The sequence below is a fragment of the Phalacrocorax aristotelis genome, chromosome 2, assembly GCF_949628215.1.
Source record: "Phalacrocorax aristotelis chromosome 2, bGulAri2.1, whole genome shotgun sequence".
NCBI classification, from domain to species: domain Eukaryota; kingdom Metazoa; phylum Chordata; class Aves; order Suliformes; family Phalacrocoracidae; genus Phalacrocorax; species Phalacrocorax aristotelis.
The window spans coordinates 104,047,908-104,074,462 of NC_134277.1; the positions used below are offsets into that span (position 1 = coordinate 104,047,908).

The 26,555-nt window shown below is 38.5% G+C and overlaps 1 protein-coding gene across 3 annotated transcripts in view; it reads right to left on the reverse strand.

The window, feature by feature from the left end:
• The window catches only part of ZNF407 (zinc finger protein 407), a 350,717-nt gene that overhangs the window by 118,746 nt on the left and 205,416 nt on the right, over nucleotides 1–26,555 (reverse strand). For all 3 annotated transcript variants that reach the window (XM_075084575.1, XM_075084577.1, XM_075084576.1), the window contains exons 6-7: nucleotides 23,928–24,011; nucleotides 14,578–14,698 (exon numbers count right to left, since the gene is read on the reverse strand). In XM_075084575.1, coding sequence (XP_074940676.1) covers nucleotides 14,578–14,698; nucleotides 23,928–24,011 — 205 coding nt within the window. The remainder of the gene's footprint in view (nucleotides 1–14,577; nucleotides 14,699–23,927; nucleotides 24,012–26,555) is intronic.

Below are 26,555 nucleotides of genomic sequence, written 5' to 3' on the forward strand. Positions count from 1 at the left end.
TCTTGTAAAACAATTATTTGAGAAGTCATTAATCCACATACCTCTTTAAAGGCCACAAGAGTTTAGTGTGTAACTATTATAAATAATCCAAGTATTTTCCAAAAAGTAACCAGAAATTAAGGAAATAATAGAAAATTAGGAAGAAAGCTATATATGTGTGTTTCATTTTTGTTATCAGATGTATACAGATTTCTTTTGCTGCCAGAAGTAGACCCTATGTTCAGGGCTATTTCCAAGAGTTTACAGAACAGCAGAAGAATATAGCTCATAATACCCTGATATCCTTTCTTTCTAAATACTGGATGGTTATAGATCAAGAAGCTGTGCTTTAAAGAAGAGAGTCTAAACAGGTCCACTTGCATTCAAAGATGCATTGCGTTCAGTACTACCCTTTCTTCAGCGATATAACAATGACATGATCTCAAACAACAAAACAAAGCACACCCAAAAATGCACTTAGAGAGGCACATATCTGAAGGTCAGGTTTAAAAACAAAACCAGACTAAAACAGCAAAGGCTGATCTTGCTAATACTTAAGACTGCACATGTATTTGAAAAATTCTATTTGTATGCATTGATTTCTCATGAAACGTATTGGATTACTAGTCCTAGAAATGAGAGATGAGATTTTTCGAAGGAGACTATGGGAATTAGGCACTGACATTGCACTTCAGCTGAATGCAGGCTCCCAGCTGTTCAAGCTTCTTTGAGGTTTTAGCCATTAAACAGTATCACAGTCTTGGCAACAGTAAGGTTTCACCATAAGGGTACAGGCCTTCCTATATTCATATGGTGAAATGCAATCCTATGTTTACGATGCAAAAACTGGCTCCAAGAAACCTGATATGTTCCCACTGCACAGCACAATGACATTAGAGGGTAGCATGACAGAATGATGTTACGCCACTCACGGCATGGAGGAACAACAGAAAAATCAGTCTTGGCCTCAGCAAAATTACAATCTAAGCACCGAAAAGGACATGACAATCAGAAAATAGGCAAAAGGAGTAGTGATAGGTTTGGGAGACAGCATATCAGTAAAACAGGGTAGAAATAAGCTTCTGTCTCATTTAGGTGCACTGTTGGGCATGACAGTACTAGAAGGCAACCTAGTCTGTTCACGACCATTCAAATTCCCAATGCAATTAATGGAGATAAGAAAGAACTAATGTAGGTCTCAAGATTTGCTTAAATTAGATGTCTAATTTTTCCAAAGAAAGTGTAGGTAGGCAATATGAAATATCAGGAGCTCCCATCTACTCAGGAAAAGGAAGCACTGGTGTCCCTAACTTTCCAGAAATTAAAGCACTATTCTAGGGATTAGAAATCCCAAGTTTTGGGCTGGCCTTATCTTGAGGACGGTTGCATCCAGTTCTCTGGTGTCCCAAGAAGTATATTAGCTGGCACAAAATATCCTGCACATACCCTTTCTCATGAAACTCTGCCAACGGACAGTGAGGAACCGCCAGGAGCCAAAAGCAGTTCTAATCCCTGTTTTTAGAATTGTTCTTCCGTTTTCAGTTATGTTCCCCATATAACTTTCCTAAAAAATCCAAACAACAGGCTTCCAAGCCCGTGTTCTGTGCCCTCTCAGCAGAGAATCTTCAACAATAACTAGAAGTAGGCTGTGGACAGCACTGTCATTATTAATTAAATGAATCCTGGCTTCTCTAATTTTCAGGCCTCTAACACATACCCATGAATACAGGAATAGGAGCCTGTTCACCTAAAAGGTGTACCAAAAGTCTTGAGGCAGAAATACCCATCTCCCCAGGACAGAGACTTCTGGGCATGCCTCAGTGTTTCACTTAGTTGTGCAAGAACTTGCAAACTCAGTAGAGAAGGAAGTGAAAAACAGAGACTCCTAAAGGGGTAGCTGCCTTTGGATTTAGATGGGTTTTGGCATGATTTAGGGGATTGGGATCCTCTCCGCAAAGTTGATGGGAAACTAGAAGTATCTGGGTACTTGATCCCACAATGTACTTGCCTAGTTTAACTTTTTTACTGGTTGGGATATGAAGTCTTGTGAAAGGTGTTGCCAACTCCCTGGCTTTCCACATTTCTCTTAAGAAACAAGTACTTCATGACAGTCGGAGAATGGTGGCTTCACTGGGGACATGGAGGTGATGTGATTAACATCAGTGTGGCCAGAACTTTAACCATTGTCTTTATTTTTGTTTTATAGCATCAGCCCCATGACAGCAGACACCATCCAGCCAGCGAGAACTGACTCCTAACTGAGCTATGGAGCAGAGATGCTTAGATGGAGAGGGGCTTATTCAGCATCCTTTCTGTTACAGTACTCCTGCCATGCTCCTGGTGAACTGAAACTAGAAATGGGCACTTCAGAGCAGGAAAAGAAAATAAAGATTCTTCTAATATTATGTTGTACTGTTCTGAGGGAAAATAGATCCAAATGTAAAGAAGGAAGCCAGGAACAGATGTCAGTGCACAAGAACACAGCCAGACCAAATAAACACTGTATTTGCCTGTCAGAATACACTTGTGCAACCTAGAGCACTAAAAGAGCCAGCATCACCCAATGCTGTATACTCATCTCTCACCTCTTGCACCGCCACCAGGCAACACACAGAAGCTCCCAAAAGCTGCACGCACCGGCCTTGATTAGGCTGATTGCCTGACTTGATGTTGCTGCCTTTATTTAAACAGAGCAGGTAGTAGCCACCTGCTTTGCCCTTGCAAGGGCTCAGATTTAGGCCCTCCCTCTCTGGTCTGACAGAGATTTGAACAAATCTGGTACAAATTCCTTTATCTTTGAAACCTTTCTTCTACTTGAAAGTATTTTTATTGCTCCTCAAAATGACTACATTTTAGCATACAAAAATCAATCCGCTAAATACCGTGGAAGATGACTGCGCGTTAATTTATTAGCGCTGATCAAAATCTTAAAGGCTGAGTAATTAAAATTCAAATTAAATGTGATGAAAGTCACATTTAGTCACCTAAATGAAGATGCTGCATTCCAAATAGGTACAGAGCCACTGGACCCCATGTGAGATGAGAATTTGTGGATGCTCAGCATGACTAAAAACATGTAAAAAGAACTTAGTATCTGTTCAAACTTTGCTTCTTTTCCTCATGTAAATACATCTATCTAGACCTATGCATTATGTCACAGTTGGTCAGTAAATGACCTAAAGAAAACAGAAAAAATGCCAAAGAAACCACTTGTGGAATAATCTCTCCATACAACAGAAAGGTTCTTCCTGTTCACTGACTGAATAAGAAATGTCAGTGCTCTCAACCTCAGGGGTAAAAATCTCTTTCAGATAATCTCTTTTCTCAAGAAAAGTATAGATTAGCTGGGTGTGTTCTCTTTATCCTTAAAAACGCCTTTCAAGTTTTAACTTTTCAAATGACCTGTCCTGACAACTTGCAACACACACTTAACTCAGGACCCAAAAACATTGATCTGTGAACACTGTACCAACTGAAGCATGGTTTCATATGGATTTTTGTCCTGTTCACTAACACTCCCAATGCAGGAACAGCAGCTCCCCAATATGTCCTTTAAGGTGCTTCCATCAGGCAAGAAAAACCACCTGTGCTGGGTGGTGAGCCTGGAACAATACACTGGCTGGTTATAAGAGAGAAGAATGCATGAGAGCTGAATTTCGCCTGCCGGTTCCTCATCGATTTTTTTCCTCTCCTCTCCTCACCCACTTCTTTCAGGAAACATGTAGGAACTTAAATTATCTCAGCAACTACCACGGGGTGTCAGTTTTGACTGAAACTGGCCAATGGCTTAAAAAGTTTTTAAAGAAACTGAGAGAAGATAGATAGATGGGCTTGTGCAATTCTCGGAACAAGTTAGGGACATCAGGGTAAAAGCAAATCCTCGTCAACTGATTTATAAAAATTGTCTTTTTGAACTAAAGACACATCTCTTTCCTGAAAAGAAAACAAAATACTAATGGCTTTTTATATGTTAAAATACTCATAGCAGATATCTCCAAAATTTGCTAATGGAAGTGGTTCTCTGTATTTTACCAAGAGCTTGTTAACAAAAACATGTATGAAATTTTTCTAATGAGAAATCATCAGAACTTAAGAATTCATTTTGATAATCGCAATACCTTCTAACTTCAACGTGATTTTAAGTATTGTTTGCCCTGTACACTGTGCATGTAAAATTTCAACAGAAATGTTTTGAGGAAGCTCAGTATGGGAAGACATTCCACATGGGACTTCTAGCAGAACAAATTACGTACTCAACTACGGTTGTTAGAGAGAGTCTATAATTATCTTGAACAGGGATTGAAGGAGAATGCACTGAAGTTACAGATATAAAGCTATAAATACTACATTTTAAGGGGTACCAGTCATATCATAATGAACTAGTAGGATGATGTTCAGGCAGTTTATGATGTCACTAGAACCACTCGATACATTTATAGGATCATAACACAAATAATTTTACAGTATTATGAACTGCAGAGTTTCTAGGGTTTTTTTTGTGGGTTTTTTTGAATGATAAAATCAGTAAAAATATAAAAAGATAGCAATGCTGAAGAACATCAGAAGAAGTGTTACTTTAAGGCATTATTTTAAAATATGCATGTATCTGTGTGGACCTATATTCTAGGAATCATGGTGAGCTTGGCAGTTAGCCTAAGTGGAAGGGAAAACAAACCAGAACTGGCCTGGAGGTCAGCTGGTCTGAGGTACAGAGCAATCTTCAGCTGTGCTACCAAACCTGGCAGCACAGAGGAGATCTGGGCAGTCTTTAAGAGTCAAAAGTCACTTTGCAACCTCCTCTTTACTTCAGGAAGAATAATCAGTTTGGTCTCAGGCTATGAACAGCAGCAGGTATTTCCTATCCCACTCAGTTCCCACTACCTCCCTGCTTCAGCTCATTTACAGAAGTGCGGAAATATCGAGGAATGTCTCCACTCCAATCCCCCCGCCCATGGGGCCGGGAGAAAGAACAGCATTGCACTAGCTTGTTTCTCCCAGCACACTGAGCCTCGGCATGTGTAACCTGTGAGGGGAAGATGAGTGCTGTAGAGACCTTGTCTTTTCTCTGAGGATCTAAAATGAGAAGCAAAAGCTCTGACCCAAGGCATCCAAGAATATAGAACAACCTTTTTTATTTGTATTTTGGATTCTGCTTCTTTTCCCTTAATTATTTTTCCATTATTAAGACAACATACTTAAAAAGAAATTAAAGCACAGAATTCACGTACATGTTGTATGCAACAGGTTAAAGACAAAAAGCTAAACAAACAAGCCTAATATAATAAACAAATTAAATGAACGCTACTACCATGACTTTTAACTTTTTTAATAGACAGAAAGGAAGCTGGAAACTAAAATGTTAATTGACCACCACCCAGCACGTGCAAATATCTTTGAGATTTTTTCAAAGTGGTTTTAAAAAAAAAAAAAAAAAAAAAAAAAAAAAGAAGAATGGTAACACTAAAGCAGCATTCCATCATTTGCAACAACAAAAGCAAGGGCATTATGTGCTGGCTTTTAGAGAGCAAGTCCCTAAGAAGTCTCAGCAATATCTACATCTGCTATTCAGACCTAAACAGGCCTAGGAAACCCACAAAGACCGTTCCAATCAGGGACAAAACAGATGTAACAAGCAACTTAGTAAGTTACTTGGACAACAGCTCCTCTCCAGATTGTCTCTTTCTAAGTAAAGCCTCAAGTGAAATAGATCCCTGATCCATGATTTACGAGAATAAAGCAGATTATCATGCAACAGAGTCTGCAAAATGGCTTTAGGGAAGGCGAGCTGTTGTATACCAAATGGCCTATCCTTCCTATGCCACATTTTCCTTTGGGGAATGCACCATCTTCTCCCAGCAGCTCCGGAAAGTAAAGAGACAAGCTCTCCTTGTTCCTGCCAAGGCTTTTACTGTCCAAACCTAAGCAGCAGCTTTGAACCCATGTGATGTAAAGCAACATCCCAGGAACTCTGAGCTCCCAAGCCTCTGATACCTCTGTCTCCAAAGCAGATTGTCTGGAGAGCTGGAGGTCTCAGAGTCGGGTTTCAGTCTGTAGGGGTTTCCCCACCACACTGGGGAGAGGGTGGCCAGGAGCACCAGCCACCCAAGCCCCAAGGGCCAACTCTACCCCAGAGCTTCAGTCCCACCATACTGTAATTCTGGCCCCCGGGAAACACCCTCCAGCCACACTGCAAAGGTGCAGGCCTGGTGCATCAAGCCCTCGACTTCCACTTTTGAGGCAGGGAGCCTCATGGTGGAGGCAGAGGCTTTGGTACCTGCGTTCCTAATGTGCCCCAAAGTACTGCTCCAGGGAAAACTGGGCAGAAGTTGGAATGCACAAGTGATTTTATTTAGCTTCAATAAATCAGGAGTTTCTAACAAAGCTATATTTATTTGGAAAATTGCTCACCAATGCTAATGCATTAGAAGTATCTAAGTAGCAATTTTTTCTTAAACAGAAAAGCTCTTTTTTCCCTTCCTTTCCTTCCTTCTTTTACTTTCTATTCAACAGTTAATTTCTTTCTCTCATTTTCATCAGCCTTTAAAGGGGAAAAAAATATTTCCTTTTCTTCCCTTGCACTAGGCTACACCTTTTTCTGAAACCACTTCTGAACTGAATTTGCTTTCTGTCTCTTACCAACATTTTAACCTGTTTTGTATGTCGCGTACAAAGGAGGAAAAGGTAAGGTTGTCACAAAGACAGCATTAATACAGAAAAATTTTTACATGGTAGTGGCCATATTGCCTGGAGAATGAACCACACATAACACAACAGACTTGTGCCTATTAATTTCATCCTGAAGGCCTGTAACGCTACCAAAATATTTCAGATTGCTAACCACCAGCCAGGTAGTTAGCTGGTAGTTAGCAATAATAATTCCTTGCAGATTTGACCACCCCTAAAGATAGCTTTGGTCCTTTTATAATGACTGGACTGGGGATTAAGGAATGGCAAAAGAAACAAACGTATTTACTTTTTATTCTGTGTTAACAGGCAAGAGCAAAGAAAACATATATACTCACTTTAGCCTTTTTCTAAACTAGTTTTTTAGGTAAAAGGGCCATATTAATTAAGTCACGATGCCAATGATTATTTTTATATCAAATTGTTCCAACAAATGAAGTATATTTGTAGGCATAAAAGATCTTCACTGTACATTTTTTTCAGCAGCTCTGTAAGAGGAAATTACAAGCCTTTTTTGTTACTAAAATCTATATTAAGACCACAGCCTTGCCATTCATCTTGAGGTTAGCATGGAAATTTTATTTACTATGAAAATACCACCTACTTAAGATTATTTTAGTTTGAAATATATGCTGGTGTTTCAGATTTATAAACATTCATTAACTATCTATTAAATATAACTATAGGTATATTCATTATAACATATTTATGCTCCTTAAGAAAGAGGAATAGATAAGACAGTGGTGATTGCATGTGATAGGGAAAAAGAAGTGTGAGGACAGGGAGAAGATAAAATGTGATAATAGAAGACATTAGTTACATTAATCCGTTCAATGCATGAAGTGGCCTTATTCATATTTCTTAAACACCAAATACTTCAACTTTTGGGTTAAGTGTGTTGGTCTCTGATAAAAAAAAAAAAAAAAAAATAGCATCGGTACGGCAGGGGAGAGGCTGCACAAGAAGCAAAGTTTAGGGACAAAGCCCAAATTGAACAGCAAGGGGGAGACAGTAACTACTGAAAGAAATCAGGAACGTGAGAATGTTTTTGCAGAACTTAAATCAAAGTGTGAACAAACTGATAAACTGCTGAGCTAGGATCACGACAGGCTGCATGAGAGAGAAGCTGCCAGAAGCTAAAGCTATATAGGAATTTTTACACTGATATCAAAATGGCTGCATGTCTCAGTAACATTAAACTCAGTGGTCACCCCTGAGGACTCTAGCATGGCATTCAGGCTAAAATACATCACTTAAAAGTTGTTCTTCAAAGGACTCAATCCAAAATGAGGCTAGAACCGTATGATCAACACTTGCAATTGCACCACTGGTTTAAAGATACTTGGGTGGATCCTTAAAGTCCCAGGTCCAGTGGTGCAGGGTTAGCACGAGAATCACAGATTCACTGAATTAAAAAGGCAATTTTTAATTCCTCTTAGAGTGGCCACAGGACCCCTGGACTATGTGGACCATAGTCATCAAGTCTACATACACCAATATATTTGGGTGTGCGTGTACACATGTCTATTTTTAAGAAACAATCATGTTTTCTAACAAGCGTACATTCTGTTAAGTTGCCCATGCAGTGACATTGGCATCTGGCAGGGAGAACAGGGAGAGCTGCGAGAGAGGGCATTTAAGTTCTTTTGTACGCTACTGCCAAAATGATTCTCCAAAATCGCAGAGACAGGATTTCTTGGTCAGTGCAGACAGCATACACATCTCCCAGCCAGGACCATATCATTATTTGCGTGCTCTCTGGTTCTACAAGTTTCTGAATGTTAGGAACCACATCTGAAGTCAAGTCTCTTGGTTAGCACGATAGCTGATCTGTATTTTGCGCTACCACATTGCGTATTTGTATTCTGAGTTTACCATATGAACTATTTGCTATAAGCAACAGAAACGTCATAAAGGGAATAATACTAACCATTGTTCTGTATGCCATGCATACACTAGAATAATTAAAGTGTTTTTGTGGCTATATCTAAACTTTATTTCAGATTATTTTTCTTTTACAGACTTAAATGCTACAGCATATTTTATCCCAGATTAATTTTATCTGAATGTTTATTAAAAACTAAGGGCTGAATAATATTCTGAGGATTTTGCATCTGGGAACTATGCCCATGCACTGACAGAATTTCTCTCTAAACTTCTATCTTCATTTGTTTATACATCTGCTAGCACAAGGCAACTGGATATCCTCAACTCCTGCTGCTGATCACAACAGAAGCTTAAATGCTTCCTGAAGGCCCAGTTTGCTCTATTACATGCATGCATTATAGTTCTTAGCAATTTCTTATTAGCACAAAGTATATGCACTTTATTTGCCTATTTCTGCCTCTGTGATATATATATAGAAGTGTTTTTCCATAGCGCAGTGGTGGTTACCACTTGGAGTCCTCATCAGCCTAATGTTCCATACAGTTGTATAACCTAGTTATTTCCTATACATGCATATTAAATTCCACTGGTTACAAACAGCATATTAATGTTAACATTTTAATGATAAATACACTGTTTCATCATTTTATGTAGAAATTGGCTTAACAGCCTTTCAGTTTTGCTATGAATAAGCACATATTGTTACCTCAGCATTTAAAGTCGTCCCTAGTTATCCTTGATACACCTAGGGAATAGTGCGCGGCTGATGCAATCATACCAAGACAAGTAAAAGTTATTGAATTCACCAAAATAAACAGAGAGAAAACACTTACTTTGCACATTCTTATGACTTAGGTGCAAATCCTGGAGTGTATTATAAACTGATCTTTACAACCTATGAACAGATACTGTAAGTCAGAGGGAAATAGGAACTCCCTAGGGACGCTGTCCAAAAAAAGAAAAGTAGCCCCTGCGGAGTCACTCCCCCTAAGTCATGCTGCCGCTGCTGCGGAAAATATGCAATGAATCCTTCTGCAGTTGGAATTTCAGATGCCATAATCCCTGAGAGAATGTTGTCTAATTATTTTATTATGCATAATAAATGTAAAATATTTATTTTAGTTTACATAATTATATTAAAAATGTATGCCATTTATTCTCAGTCTTGTAAGACATCCTTCACAAGTCATATACTTTATGGAAAGGTGCATTTATGGAATTAATGCTGTTTTGCTGGCCTAGCTGTTTGTTTTATACAGCTTCTAAACCCTCTTACCTATGGCTGTGGAACATCACCAATCCCCTGGATGTTGCCCTCCGTTCTCTCCTTCCCCTCACCACCATGGGTACTCTATTCAAAATTAACTATACAGTGAAATCCCAGAGAAATGAGAGTAATTTTGTTTAATTACAGCACGGGGATGGCACAAAATACATTAACATTATACCCCTCCCACACTCTCATGGACAAAGTTGTAGCAATACTGTCTCCGTACCATGAAAGTATGCCAGTGCTCCTCCTGAGCCCTGAACTCTAACAAATATGACTACGCAAGAAAAGCAGAGCTCTGTCTTTTGTCCCCCCATGCCACAAAACAATGTAATCCACATCCATTTTGTACTGAAACATCCCCCTCACACACACCATGAACATAAATTATTACTTGCCCGAGAAGCTGTGATAGTTACATGGAAAGTCAGTACCAATGGGAGTTGAATTTAAAGCCTAACATATGACTAAAATGAGAGTCCTAATTCTTTACTTCAGACACAATGAACAAAACCAGTTCAGTTTTTGAAAATGCCGTAGGTCTGCATCTTTCACTGACATCGTCGAACTTATGGGAGTTTAGCACTTCTGCAGTCAGGTTAAACTCAGGTGCCTAAATATGTTGCAGGTTTAGAAAGTCAAGTCTGGCCATAGACTGTACATCTGAGAGGTTTAGGAAATTGGTTGAAGTTCACAGGCGTTGTTCCGTTTCGGGAGGTACTGTGGCCATTACCGAATGCAGACAGTATTGTTATCAGTATAACTCTAGGATCATGTAATCTGAAAAGTTTAGCCACATAACACATCTTTTTTAAAATGACTAAGAAATCTAAAATAAGCACTGCATATGTAATCATGGTGTAAGGCCCTGTGAGACCAATTGTGTATTATAAAATTAAGTTGAACATTAATTAGGAGTGAATGAATATTTTTGTATGACAAAGCATGCTGACTTAAGAATGGAGAGACATGCTGTGTGATTTGAAAAAGCAAATGCAAAGGAAAATTGTGCATATTTCTATCTAAATAGGGCAAACCTAAACTGAAAACGCAAATGTGAAGAAAATATAACCAAACCATTTAACAAGCAAATTTTTCTATTAATGAATATATATATTAGAGTTTACTTCCTTCAAAAGGAAATAGATTTTAAAAACTAGACTGAAAATGTAACTTCAAATTACAGTCGTTACTAGAAGTTGCATACTGTTATACAGAAAAGCAGATGTTCATTTCTTTGTTATCAATATGCAAAAGGTTTAGACAAAAATAAATATCAAGTGGTCACAGTACAAAAAATAGAGATGGAAGGTAACAGTCTTGCAAAAATATTTAAGTACAACCGTAAACATAGATTATCAAAGCAACCTAGTGAAATAAAATAAGCAAAATCTCCCATTTGCTTTTTCAGAATATGCATACTAGTGAGAATATGTAATTTGTGAGCTAAAAATGCTAGGTTAGTTTTGTTATTCACTTCAGAAAACCACATCCATTCATGTCTTTTCCTAGTTAAGAAAAGAATTTCGCATGCTGTGCGTTATACAGGGAATAAATTCCCTTTTCTGTTTCATGCATCCAAAATCAATCTTTTTCCCCACAGTATCGTACAGCCTATTTCACTTCAGTTTTTGTGCAAAGCAAAAATAAAACAGAGTTCTAGGTGCCGTTCCAGTCACAGGTGATCCAATTTTCATAACAGTTCTTAAATTCAGCTTAGTTTCTTCTAACAGGCTTGCTCTCCGCACTTCTAGCCAGGGTTAGCTAGCCTTTCACTCGCTAGACTGGCGAGAGTTTTTGCAGGATGATTGTTCACAATTCCCTCCAAAGGAATTAAAAAGCTTGAAATCAGGAACCTCTAAGAACCCTCTGAGCACTGATGAACCGAACAGGTATAATTAAAATACACTGTATTTAGACACTGTCTTAATTCGAGTGTCTCAAATTACTTTATAGAATAGAGACATCACTTCACCTATCAGTGAAAGGAGACTTTACGGTAGCACTAACAATACTCCATATCCATACACAAAATGAGGAATATTCACCTTGCTGAAACTACAAGGGTCATTAAAGAGTCTGCAGTTGCCAAGCAACACTAAACAGCAACATCTGAACTATTCTGGATGAACTTACAGTGCAAGGGCTGAGCTGAAAGCCCCTTGGTGAGCACCCGACCACTGGAAATGGGGATGAATTTTATCACTAGGTCAGCAGATTTTAAAATCTTGATTTTATGTTTTCTGTAGGTGACACTCACAAGAGTACACACCATCTGCTGAACTGGTATAATGGACATTATTTACAGAGTTGCTGATACCTTTCCATGAAAAGAGGCAGTACCAGGTGAGTTGACAAGGAGGCAACATGCGATTCCCTTAAAATTATATTTTAAAACAAAAAAAAAAGAGAGAGGAAAAAAATGAGAGAGGTGGATAGAGAGCAAAAAATATACTTGCCAACAAGGCTGGCTAATATCCCAGGGCTGTGGAAACTGGCAGGCACAAGCAAGACTGCTGGGCTAATAAATACAGCAGCCCCTCTGCTGGCTCCTCTACAGCTACACAGAGTACCTCACTGCCTCTATGAACTTGCAGCAGCAGCAGCAGCAGAGCTTTAATTCCTGCATCCCTGCCAGATGTTTTTCAGCTGAGCTCAGAACAAATTTCCTGCAGAATCAAAGCTTTATCAGCTGGTATCTGTAGAGATCAGCCTCTAAAGATTAGGTCAAAATTGGCCTGCAAGCAATGGAAACTAACATCCTATTACCATGAAACATTTATTTTTCAATAATATAGAGGCAGGGGATACTCAGAGATTTCTTGTTAATCCTGATAAGTTATGCTTGCTTCTTCTCTAGTAACCTCCAATATAATAAAATACTAGTAAAAAACTTCTCATTCTTGGAATTTCTATCCCATACAGAAAACTGTCCATCCAAAGAAAAATGATCTCCTGTCTTTCACTAAACAGAGCATTGAAATTATGCATTTTGTCATACTGAGTGAGGGAATTGCATCCACTCATTGCGCGTGTCTAACAACACCAAAGTGCAAACTGATTCATGTCTACAACACTCCCCGTCTCTAGGGTCTTCAAGCCAGGAGGTCAAACTCACTGTAACCCACCTCTCATTACCTGATTCTACAATAAGATTATTCCTTCCAATTGAGATGGTTCGTTAAAGAGGACGACCCCCATATTAAGCCTCCTCAAACACGCAGCATCAAAGATAGCACTCCTTTTACCTTTATTGCAGCACGTCATGTCACCCTAGTGCTCATATGCTCTCACTTCACTCAACACAGACCTTTTAATGCAACCACTCTGACAAACACAAACCCACCTCTCTTTCTTAGATGACTTACTGAAGCCGATGGAAACACTTCTATTTAAAAAAAGGAAAAAAAAGGAGAAAGAAAAAAGAAAAAAAAAAAAAAGGCAGGGGGACTCTCAATGTAGCAGCACAGAAATGGAAGCCCCCCCCGCCCTGAGGTTATCAATTTACTTCCTCTGCAATTCTAGGCAGTAATGTAATGGGTGCTCAACAGAGAAGAGTTCACAGAACATTTGCTCCACATGCACAAACCAATGTGACAAAAATTTTTGTACAGAAATTGCATGATCACTGCAGAAGCTTTCTGTACAGGAGCTTTCTTTAAAGCAGCTCATAAATAGCGTGAAACCAGGCATTATGAGAGCAGCTAGCCTTTGTTGTATAATCTTGTTTTAGGAAACTACATTAAAACTTATACTAAAGGAACATTACAGTTGTATGCTCAGCATTAAAAGAAAATAAAAAATGCTATAGTGGTATAATCAAATGTTTAACTTTCTCCTCCTGCGTGCACGCACCACAGCACATGCATCTAATTACATAATCATGCCGTTTATCAAATATAAGACTGATTTTTTAAATACTTTTTGGGCATCAACTCTTGTTAATTGCTCCCAAATAACTTCTATGGATTCCTTTATAGTACACACAGACTACCCACCTCACTGCAAGGTATTAAAAGTATTCAAGATTGTAGAAGTATGTTTAAGAAGAGTAAAGAATCATTTGAGAAGCAATACGAGAACATTTAATAAGTAGTCTATACTGAACAAAAGACACATGGGATGAGCACCACAAATAATCTTAACTGTCCATACATGTCATTTTTGAGAACTTAATCTACTGTCCTAACAGGATGGATTTTAATGGTGGAACACGGGAGACTCCCCATGCAACCACCAACTCTCATCCAAACAACCTGGCTGGCAAGGAGAAGGGAAACAGGAGCAGAAAAACAAGACTCTGCAGCAGTGTAACTAGCTCCAGTTGCTTCCCACTCTAATAGTGCCTGGTGAGTATTCAGGCTGCTCAGCCTTTTAGGGGACTTTTCCTTTCTTGGTGAAATAGTTGCAACTCAACCGAGAAAAATTTCAAAACTGCAACTGGTTTGAAAAGGCGATGCAGATAAGGGGCCTCACCATGGAGAATTCTAACAGACACTAGAGCAGCTGTGAAACAAACACTCAACATTAGCACTGCAGTGTTACCACTAAAAGGTTTCCCATCATTTGTTTTTCTTTATAAAGTAATACCTAAATACTGAAGACTAAGTTTTTAAATTTAGCTCCTAATTTAATATGCAATTACCGCTGCCCTGATGGTGTTTTAATGGCAATATATTTTTATTGGTGACTTCAAATGAACCTCGTCTGATCACCTTAACCCTTCTCTCATCATGCTTTAGTTAATGACTCATTACCTGTAGTCACACCAGGGACATCTGTAAGGCTTTTCTCCAGTATGGACACGCTTATGTCGTGTCAGATGCGATTGAGTTGTGGAAGCGAAGTTACACTCATCACATTTGAATGGTTTCTCTCCTAGAAGGTGACAAAAGAAGATATGCATTATCAGTTTTCATCAATGGAAAAGGAAGACAAGTCTAAATTTCTGGCAAATCCCTTGAGACAGATTTTAGTCCATGTATATATAAACAACCACAAATACAAAATAAATTTCCAGATACAGTGTATTAATTGCAAAATATTCTCACTCTGGCATACACACCTCAGTAGCCAGCTGACTTCCCATGTGGTGTTACAGAAATATAAAAAGGAGGAGAAAGAGCTGCTCTGAAACAGGGTAACCACGTTACTGGGCCTTATTTCATGAAAATATCATCACCAGGTGACAGGCATTCCTCTCACCCTGCTCCTTCTGGTGAAGTTGCGCCCATGCGCAGCCCTGAAAGCAGCACTGCTGTAGACAAAAGGAGAGAAATCAGTCTGAAGCTTGTATTGAGTGCCTGCTCAGAAAGGAACATCTCCGGGAGGAAAGTGTCTTTGTTTTTTGCCTCTGGTCCTGGATTTTTCATCTTATCCATTAAATAATATGTATAAACCAGCACTGAGAATATGAAGCAGAACTCACTGGTGCGTTCCCCCTCTCTTGCCTGCTATTCTCCTGCTCTTGTGAATCTTTTCTGAACAGTTGGCCAAATTCAGCAGGAGGACTTGAAAGGTTAATAATAAAAAAAAAGAAAAAGGAAAACCACCAAACCTAGACTAGGACAATAATATTTTCAGAAGACTAAAATTCAATCTCTGCTGAATGTGCAACTGCGCTGAAAATTTCTAGAGAACTACTGGATAAAAATCTCTAACTTATAAATTATTATATAAAAAGAGTACTTTTCCTTCCAGCAGAGGGTCCACTCCTCAGAAGATATTAAGACAATATCTCATGACAGATACACATACTGTGACACCTAGCTAAGAGACCTGCATCCCGTTTTTCCAACTGGTTGCTCCAGAAATATTTTGTGGCTTACAGGCACATGTAATTACCTAAATGGTAGTTTAAAGAATGGTAATTTTAAAACATTTTAAAAAATGGAGGGAACAGGTTTCTTTTTGTATGCAGGAGAAATAAGGCAGCTCCTAACTTAGGTGATCTTGACTGCATTGTGCAAGCCTTCAGAAGTACGTATCCTAAAGACCAGATAAAGAATCAACATCCCTAACTTCAGAAGTCTGAATAAAACTGCTGGGGATGGACACCGACCTTGTAGACTGTTCAGAACTCTAGAATCATCAGTTTCAAAATTGACCCCTAGGCCCCTTGGCAGGTACAAATTGCAGTTTTCAGACTGACAGGAGACACACTACCAGCAGAAGACATCATTAGCCAAAGGCCACTTCCAAGCAGCCATGCCTCAAAGCCAGATTTTTCAAGCCTGCTTCAAGCATGAGACACTCAAGACTTCCAAAGAGACTTTGCCAGAATTCTGAGAAGAGAGAGAAATCTGCATTTTTCGTTCTTGGAGACTGCTGGGTTTTTTTTCCTGCCAAGGGAAAAAGAAATGCAAGGTCCTCAGGCCTGAAAAGCCTGTAAGGCTGTAAGGAAGAACAACGGAGCAGCTTCTGAAAGCTCCATAAAGAGTTGGAATAATTGCTTTTAGCAGCTGCTGGAGAGAATACCAGCTACTATTTTTCATTTATTGTTTCATGGGACAAGGAAAGGTGAAGGGGCAGGACACAATGCGGAAGTCTCTATGCTGGACAAATTGAGACTGCTAGAAAGTATGTCTTTCCTGCCCCAAATGGGGTTTTCTTGTCAGACACTGACTCTCTGCTCTGGAGAAGCCGATTCTCCCAGCAGCCTGAATGGTACTGGCTGCTGCTTCAATTAAACTCTCTGGGAGGCCATAGACTCCCTAGCAACGTAACCTGTTCTTGAACTGAAGATTTCCTGTGCCTGATTTATTTTATCTTCTAGTATTAAACAAGATAGCAACATTTTCAAGCCTAAGTAGTAAAGCCACTGGTATTTTAGATAACATACATACTTATTTTAACTGCTTTCACTTAAAATGCATTAGAACCTTGCCAACTTGCCCCCTTGTAAAAAAAGCAGATCTGAACTGAAAGGAGATTTTTAGTTTGCCATTCAGGGGAGGACGGATCAGGTAAAGGTCTGCTGCTGTGCTGGGGCAGGGCCAGCAGGGCTGACAGACGAGCGAGGGCCCATGAAGCCAGGAGGGTTTGCAAATACCATCATGACCAAAAGAAAAATGATAATCCTTGCCCACTGCTCCAGGAAGTCTCTCCTTAGGAAATCCTTGTGGCTAACTGCTCCTGTCAAGTGGACTATGTGTAAATCTCACCTGACAGACAATACATCACAGCAGCACCACACAACAAAAGCCAACTAAACTGGGAGGAAAAAAGATGGCCTAGCATGGCCTGTAATTCTCAGCAGCTGCACATGGGAAAAAAGTATTTATTTTTATGGAAAATTAACCAGGTTGATAATTATAGTTGAAAATAATCTAAAAGAAGACTAGGTATTTCTTTGGGTTGGGGGGTGTTGAAGAGTATATTAGCTGTAGCAACAGTACTTTTATTTATTTATTATTTAAGTTTTCCACAGACCTACTCATTTAAGTATCTTTTTGTCTTCCTTAACTTTGGGCCAGAATGCTCATTATCAGCCTTTGTGTCCCAATTTTCCTTCCCCCTTCCAGCTCCCAGACATTTCAGGCAATAAACTTATTTTTATTTTTATATGGGTTGCCATTAAATATTTCAGGAGGATTCTCCCTCACCCCCAGCCAAGGATCTAACTCACACAAAATTAAAATAACACAAATCAAAAAAGCAGTATTGCCAGTATTTTTTAAAGACCACTATGTAATTAGTATAAAATAGTGTATCCAAAAATGTGTAAGGACAAAGTATTTAAAGATTAACAAATGTAAAAAACCCCAGATCAACCCCCCCTGCACCTTACTATTATAGAAGACTTGTCCGTGCCTCACCATCTTTAAGTTTGTCAATAACAAACCCCACAGAAAATAAGATAGGTGACCCAAAATGCCCCAATGGTCAACAAACCCTGTGGGTTAAAAAAAGGAAGGACACACATTGCAAGATCAAGGACTCACTATCTTTGGGGTTTTTTTTTTTTGTTTTTAACACAAGCACTTTCAAAAAGCTATGTTTCCTAATCACGGAATCACAAAAAAAAAAAAAAAAAGGTTTTGCTTTTTTGGCAATACTGCAAGCAACTTCTGAAGTGTATCAGTTGTTTATGTCACTTGACATGGAAAATTTTAGCTCCAAAGATCAAAGTTTGGGAAAGCAACTGATAAAAGGGTCAGATCATGGGGAGCACCATTTTGTACAAAAGCAGTTACTAATCCTGCTGCTAACAAGTTAGCCTCGTCAGCTCTACCCATTCTGCTCTTCTTAAACCATCACGACTGAGGCTTTCTTTTAATCCTGCCTCTCCAAATTCTGCCCTGACTTCTTTCCGCATCTATCTTGGCTCTTTTTCTTCCACAAACTAACAGCTTTCTTTTTCTTTCCTTCTTCCTCTTTTCTCTGATTTTGCCTCTTTTGAGTTCTGTGTCTTTGACCATGAGCACAGAGCATACCTTACTGCAATCATAAATTTCTCTGTGTAGTTATGTACTTAACCTGTATTTTTTATAGGAGAAATGGAATAATACAATAACAAAAACTATAAATCTTGCTGATACATGTTGATTTGTGGATGGCAAAGTGAAATTTTTATTTATAAACGTGACTGTCCAGACAATTTCTACCTATAGATTATACACAGCATTTACATGAATGTGCTACTAAGGATCCAGCTTTCACATAAAAGAAGGGGAAAAAAAATCAAATGATGACTTCAATTTGCAAGTCTTGAGCAACTAATCAGAATCTTAGTAAGATGGTAGAAATCTTACCCCAGTTATCTCAACAGGAAACTATTGCTTTTAGTCCTATTTGTCTTTCATGTGATGTCTTGAGCAGCACAGAAAGAATCTATAAGTTTCTTTTGACCTAAGGAATGAGTAGACCACAAAATGCAGCCATCAGCTTACATGTTACAGGATTTTTTTCTTATTATTTCCAACTATTTCTAGTGTTTGTTAAGGCTGTTCCCTGGAGAGGCACTTACAGGCTTGCTAACAAAGCCTGAAGTATATTAAAGTAAATTCTGTTTGCTTTAATCTGGTCAACTTTTTTGCATATAAGACATACAAAAATAAGTGCATCCTTGATCCCTTGCTTTCTTATGAGAAATCCTGTAGATGCCATAGGGTTGCTATTCCATAGCAAAAAATGATTGACATTTGTATGGTCAAAATGGGAGAAAAAATGTTCCACTAGACAATTTCTCTCCAGTAGAGAGGAAGTTTTAAGATACCCAGGTTTTTGGTATCATTTCTGGCCAAAGGTTTGCTATAATCAAATTCCATACTCTGCTGCAAATGCTGGCATAAATGGAAAAGGAAAACCGACATAGATCCTCTTCATATTCCACCTCTCTCTTGCTTGGAAGTGCAGTAAGTCTTCTTACTGTGCTACATTTTCTGTGGTATTCAACGTTATAATTTTTTTAAGCTGCGGTGGGGAAGTTGAAGGGAAGAGGCTACATTATACATTAAATTCAATGCCAAGTAATGTAACTACACATTAAAGTCAAAGAGCAGTTCACATGAGAAATAGAAACACAAAGTGAGTCACTCATCTGGATAAAAACACATATATTATTAAATTTTCTTTCTTTATTACATTGACCTATAAATGTCTTGAGAAGCGCAAGATTGAAATGAGTGAGCAGAAGCAATCATACAAACAGTGATCTGTACCATATAAGCTACCATCTTCAAAAATTTATGAAAATATTTGAACAAAGACACAATCTTCTTAAGCAGTTCCATAGGTTCAGGGTGACTGTCATAGAATGGCTGTGTACAGTAAGTGTATTCACCCTCTAACGCTCTACTACTGTAATGTACTTCTATGATCCGCAGGAAGATTCCACCACAACCAACACGCGAGAAGCAAATGTAGGCTGCCATTATGTAGAAGATGAGGATGGGGTTTTTGCAATTTGCAGGAGTACTAACCAACATTTTAAAAAGAATTTCATGCAAGAGAACACAGGCTGTGACCCATCAGCACTGTTGGACTGAGCCAGCTACTTCAGCATGAAATGGAAGTTTACTGGGAAATGTGTAGAAGGAGGGAAAACTAGAGTGATGCCATAAAGCAGACGAAGGAGGAGAGCATAACAATAACAACAAGAATATAAAAAAAGACATTTTAAAATTAAGAATGAAGTGGTTTCATGCTTTAATTTCAAGCCAGAAATAATTAACCTTGCTTGTTTTTTCTCTTATACAATTTCCTAGTTGATAATGACTAAGGTAAAATATTTAAATTATGTGATATTATATGTTTCTTTTGTGTGTGTGTGTTTTTGGTGGCTGATTTAGAGGTTGTTTACTCTTTTTTTTTATTACAAAATTGAGATAATGACTTAAATTCTCTGTGGGATTCAACTAATTCTAAATTCAGCCAGCACTAAAATTTGTAACATTATTTATCTTCCTATCTTCAGGCAGATTTTCTTACTGAGACAAAATATGAATTAAAAAAAAAAATTGTTTCAGGATGACTCAAAGATGAAAATTTATCCTCCCAGTCATGTTGAGGCACCAGAACTACAGCATATACGTTCTTGCAGCACTGCAAGATGGCCCTTAATTATCACATAGTACCAGCTGATACTGCAAGCGCTCGAAGCTTCTTAAGACAGCCTCTGCTCACAGCCTAGACAGCCACAAGTGTCTATTGTAAAGCATTTGACAAAGACAGAGATGCAAGTATTCTTTACAGCGTGATAAAATTCTGATCAAACTCTGGACCACTCTTGAAGTTGCCATTTTTTGAATTCATGAAATAGAAGATCAGGCTGCTGATATTTACATAGCCAGTGAAAGACTTGCAGAATTTCATAGGTTGATTCTTGCTGCATAGGACTGGAAGAAGACACATTCAGATCAAAAAATAGTGCTAGAACATTTTACCAGAGAAGATTTAGCTTATTCTGCGTTCAGAGTGTGCACTTCTCACAGGACCAGGTCAGTCATTATGTGCAAAAAATACTTAACACAGAATAAAAGAAGTCAACTGGTGAAACATGAGAAATCTCTTGATAGGTCAAATTATTTTTTTCTACTTCACAGTTCTACTTTAAAGTTGAGAAAGCTCATATCAAGGAAATTTGTATGGAGATGCATTGTTTGCAAATAAAGTACAAACAGCTTTCAAGCCTCAAAACTAATAGCTTTTTCTTTCAGTTTAACATTCCTGTACTTCACTTAAAAACCTAAAACATATCTTCCAGGGATAACATCCTATTTACCAAACTAGTCCCTACAGTTTGCTCCATGAGTGACCGAGGGCTGGATTCCACCAGCCTTATTCACACTGAGTTATACCTTATGCTCCCTGTAATATTTCCAAAGAAAATGCATCTTTCACAAGGTAAAGGTATTTCTCAAGGTACATAAAAATAATGACATCTGAAAAGAGAGGAACAGACTAAGAAATGCCAGAATCAAGAGCACCAAAAGCCTAAGTGTCTGGTCCTACAGCTAGTCCTCTCTTGTGTCAAATATCTATCAGCAGCTGAACATTTCTCTGGGGTGTCAGGACACCTCAAGACTTGAGGCTGGGATGAGAAGAGGCTTGTTAAGCTGGTTAAGACTCCTCAACTACATGTGAGGATGTGCTCATTTGCCCTTGAATCAAGGGTCTATGACAGGTGATAGAAGTAAATCTTGGATTGGAAGATGTTCTGTGTCAGCCCCCTAGACAGCTTGTATTACAGTAGGGAATTATTTAAGCCATTTAGACCATTTTTGATACCTATCCCTTTCAAACCTGATTGTAATTTGCTTTGGCATTCCGCTCTGGGAAAATTGTGCCAACCGGGGACACAGAAGAAAAAAATGCAGGTACAGAGAGGAGTGCACGCAGCTAAGGACTGAGATGAAGTTGTGAACTGGATGAAAATACAAGGGAACCCGCGTAAGTGCAACAACACAGGCAAAGGTGGATTGTGTCATTCTCCTTGAAACAAATAGAAGCTACAGATAATTTTTCTGCTAAAGAATCATCTCTGATTGTTTGTGCCACAGAGGCAGATAAATGCCAAAAAGATAGATCCCTCTGCCTCTGAGATACTGTCCTGTATAGTATAAAGTTAATAGCAAAGTAATAACGAGCCTCCAGTCCTGACATAAAATATAAAGTTATGCCTGCTAGATGCAAGCTTCATGATCTATAACCTGTGAATCCCTGTGATCATAGCACAAAAGTCTCTACCATACTGGCAAAAGAAGGACAAAACGCCACCGAAAAACCGGACAGCATTTCACCAGGAACATACCATATTTTCAGCCCAATTTTGCACATAGACCAGGCAATAAAATTTCTATTGGCTTGTGGCCTAATGATATAAAAATATAAATGTATAACTGATCATAAGGGCTTATATTTGTGAGAAACCAGGTCTGCACTCACATAATAGGTAAAGACGAGAAGGGTAAAGACAAGAATATGCACTTCTTCCACTTTCCGTTCCGAAATGATTGTTTACCATTTGTGTGGCTGCACTGACTATGAGTCCTGGACATATGCATGATCCCAGTGTGCCACATGGCAGGCCAATAAAAACCAAAAGGTAGTTCCCATGCTATTTATAACAATGATTTATTTCTGCTAAAGAAAAAAAATATTTTCATTCTTAGCCCACATTCAGTAAACTTCGGCCAACACGTGAAAATTCTTCAAAGCTCCAGAAAAATGTAAACCGTTAGTTACAAATGAAGCATACGACTTCTATTCCTGTAGTTGCAATTGCTCCTGCTATCATTCAGAAAGTGTAATACTAAAAGAACTTCTTATATTTACTGAATGCCTTTTCTTTGACACTTTAAAAACACAAACTTCCTGTGGTGAATGGGAACTGACTGTGGCAGTACTCTCACACAAATGATTGTTCCTTGTCATCAGAAGAAAAATTCTGGAAGTATGATTTCTAGTTAGACTTGCAAGCAAAATTTGGCCCTGCATACTTTTTTCTTAGAGCTTATCCGTTTCAAGATATTGCCTGACTTGCACCGAGAACCCCACCTTTTTGAAAGCATCAGACTCTCCTCCAAATGTGGTTGCTTTAATAAACTGAAAACAGGGTGGAAAGAATGGCTTCAGGCTCTCAAGAAAGAGAGTAGCTGCTTTCCAGGAAATTACGCATTTAGATGGTGTATGTCCTGAATCAAGATTAGTTTATTCAGGGACATAATAAAATCTCCCACTGAGATTCCTTTACAAAATCCATGGAAAATTCATGATGTAACAACTACAGCTTCTCATTTGTTAGCCATTTCTTTCCACTGTACATTAGACAATGGTCACTTAACTCACACAGCAATTCCTGATGATATTAGATTATCCTCGTGATAGTCAGTAAAACAAAAACTACAGTGGCTTAAGGAGCAACACTTCTGCGTCTGTTTGAACAAAATCTATTCAAATAATCAAACACTTACATGGAACTACTAAAAAGCACAATTAAGGTAAAATGTATTAATAAATGTTTAATACTTACACTTTTTCTGGTCTTCTGAAACTAAGAACCAATTTAATTTTATCTCATATTAAATTTTTATAACCAGGTGGTAGGAAAGCCTTACTAATTCTGGGAGAGAAATCCTACTTTACATGCCAACCATGTGGTAACTCTTAAAGTTGCACCTATTAATTACAAACTATCTTAAAATTACAAAAGGGCAACTGAAACAACACTGGCTTTCAACTATGTCTCAGTCCAAAATAATGGATTAATCTATATGTAGTCTCTAATTTTCACCCAGGGACATTCTAACAGACTCTTGCAAAATCTTCACAGTAGGTAATCTATTTGGGCCTTGGAAAAAAAAAAATTAGTAGACTTAGCATTCATTTAAGGAAGAAAGCCAGTCTTTATAATTCTACTTCCTTCAGAAAAAAACACCAGCAATACCCCCTACTCCCTCCCAAGCAATTATTCAAACTCCCAGCTAACAGATTTGGTGCAGACCTTGGGTGCACCAATTTTACAAAAACGAGAAAAAGCAAAGTAAACAATGAGCCGATGTATTATTTGTGCTGTAACGTGGTATTTGACTTGCGTTACTCCCCAGTGTAGAGGGACTCCCTTGCTGGAGAAAATATAGCAAAGAGTAAAGACAGCTTTACTGACCTGTGTGCTGCCGCCGATGCTTGGTGAGGGCATGACGTGTCCCGCCGGCAAAGCCACAAAGGTCACAGAGGAACGACTTCTCGCCTGTTGCAACAATAAACAGATGAGGGACTGCGGAGGTCACAGATCATTAAAACATATCTATCAAGGCTTTCAGGGTTACTAATTCCTCCAATCAAATGTTTCCATGTAAATATGTCAAATGGGAATGAAATTACCACTGCGGTTTATTGACTGTGATAAAATCTGAAAAGCACCACTGAACATAATTACATACTTGTCAGACCCATAAAAATTAGCTTTATTATCAATGGAATGGTTTTGTACAACTTCATTTCTGTTAGATGTCTTCCAGATGGGGCTGCTTTATGCACTTGAACAGTTTTTATGCATATCCTGATTTTTTACAATTCCCATACATCTGGCCTTTCTGTGCTGAGTAAAGATTGCCTGGAAAAAAAGTTAATATACTGTATATATGATTCTGCTTAAATAAAATATATTGAATTTGCTAACAAATTAAGGGTACTGAGAAATTTTCAACAGACTAGATCAGAGTAATCTTTAGTTACCTTCTATTTATTAATAAGAATTAAATTATTTTCGTGAATATACAGAAGAGCCCAGGCAACAATAAAAGCCACATTATTCAGTACCAGTGGCAATTCCGCTCTGTTTATGTTTCTAAAGTTTTCATGGCATAAAGAAAACAAGTCTGGGGATTGCTACTGAAATTGCAGCAGAACTCGTATTGTTCGTCTTCAAATGATAATTCTTCATTCCAAACCTCTGGACCAATTTGAGAGATTCTGGCAAGCTCAGTGCTCACTAAGAGTGCTTAAATGCTCTCTTTTTAATATTTTTTTTTTTAATAGAAGCTAGGATTTTGCCCTGTTGTCTATAAATACAGTCTATCATTTCACAGCAATATTTTTACTCAGTATGTGCTAACATGCACAGCAATCTCAGCCCATGAAGGCCACATGGAAGGTCATTATGAATTAATAACACTAACCTCAGATATAGACTCAATAACCTCAGATAAGACTGAAATTTTAATATTTTTTTTAAAAAAAGAATCGCATTAGTCATTTGGAGCCAAATTGTCTCCTTTTGCAGTAACATAGCGGAGAGGGGGCTGGTGGGGCAATGATGCTGAATTCATTGAAACTAACAGTCTCCTTCAAATTCTTCCCTGTGGAGAAGGCAATTTAGTTTCTACAAAAGACGGCTGGGTTAAGAGGTCGGGTGTCAAATTACCAAGTCCTCCTATGAAGACAGAGGGATGGAAACCTCTATGCTGTTTATTCCCACATAACCAGACACGCTAATACATGGACTTTCTGGAAAAGCACCGTGCCTCAGTTAACTTTGGACGGCATTAATACAAGCGAGAGGCTATCTTGTGAGTGCAAGTTCCCTGGAGAGTACCAGAGATCAGCTGCCCTCTCCCACCACTGTTTCGACGGGGGCCCAGGGGAACCCCAGCTCCCCACCCCAGCCGCCGCAGCGCAGGAGTCCCTGGGCCCCGTGCTACAAGGAGGAAAGCAATTCCTTCGAAGTTTCCAAGGCAGCCTGAACCCTGCCACTAAAATGGGATCATAAAAATGCTGATTAACCTCCACCAGGTAGCTAGGCTATGAAATGCAATTGGCACATATTAGTCTCCATTTCAGAATAAAGCAAACAGTGTATTGTTATTTTCTGCACCCAAATCTGGTCATGAAAAGAAGACTAAAATTTTATAGGATTTGTGGCTTTTCTGAAAATTTGGTCCATTGATGAGACAGTACCTCCTTTTAAGAATCAGTTCTAACCATCTGTGATTATAATTGAATTAAAAAGAAACAAAACAGAAAAAGCAGACTTGAAACCCATCCCAACTATCACATGAAGAATGCATATGTGCTAAATGATGTAACAAAGTCTGAATTTTACTGCAAAATGTTTGCCAGTAATATTATTACGGAGGTTATACATGACTGTTACAGAGATTTCTGCATATTCTCCTTTTTTTTTAAATCAGAATCTTCAGCATGTAGCACTTCAATTCATCAAAATATCAAAGAAAAGGAATAGAAGGACTACACATAATGCTTAATTATAATTAAATATTAATTTAATTAATTAATCAATTTTAACTATAAATCTTTCTAACTAGCTGTAATGCCTAACACCCCAGAATAAAATTCACACTTTAAAGTTAAATGCTGTTCCATGCCTACCAAGAAATTGCTCATGATCTATATATTGTCATAAATTAGCTCATGTTGTGTTTAACATCTAGGAGCAGACTTCAGTATGGCCTGCAGCTTCATACACTAATGAGGACACAGAGTACGCATAGCATCTTTGCAAGCTTACGGATTTACTGGGTAGTTTATATTTGGGCCTTTGGAACAGCTTTTTGAGCCACAGAGAAATGGTTCAAAAGCAACCAACAGCTTTAAAATAGGGAAACTGATCCATCCTATAAAATGATTTGCCAGCTAAATATTCCACATTCCTCTAGGTCAGATCTGGGAGCCCTCATGCAGGGCTCTTGATGGAGTCAGTGAGGCTTTGGATCTGAAAACATGAGACGGGAGCAGATTTGGCCACTGCTTTTTAAGCTCAGGAAAAGTGGTG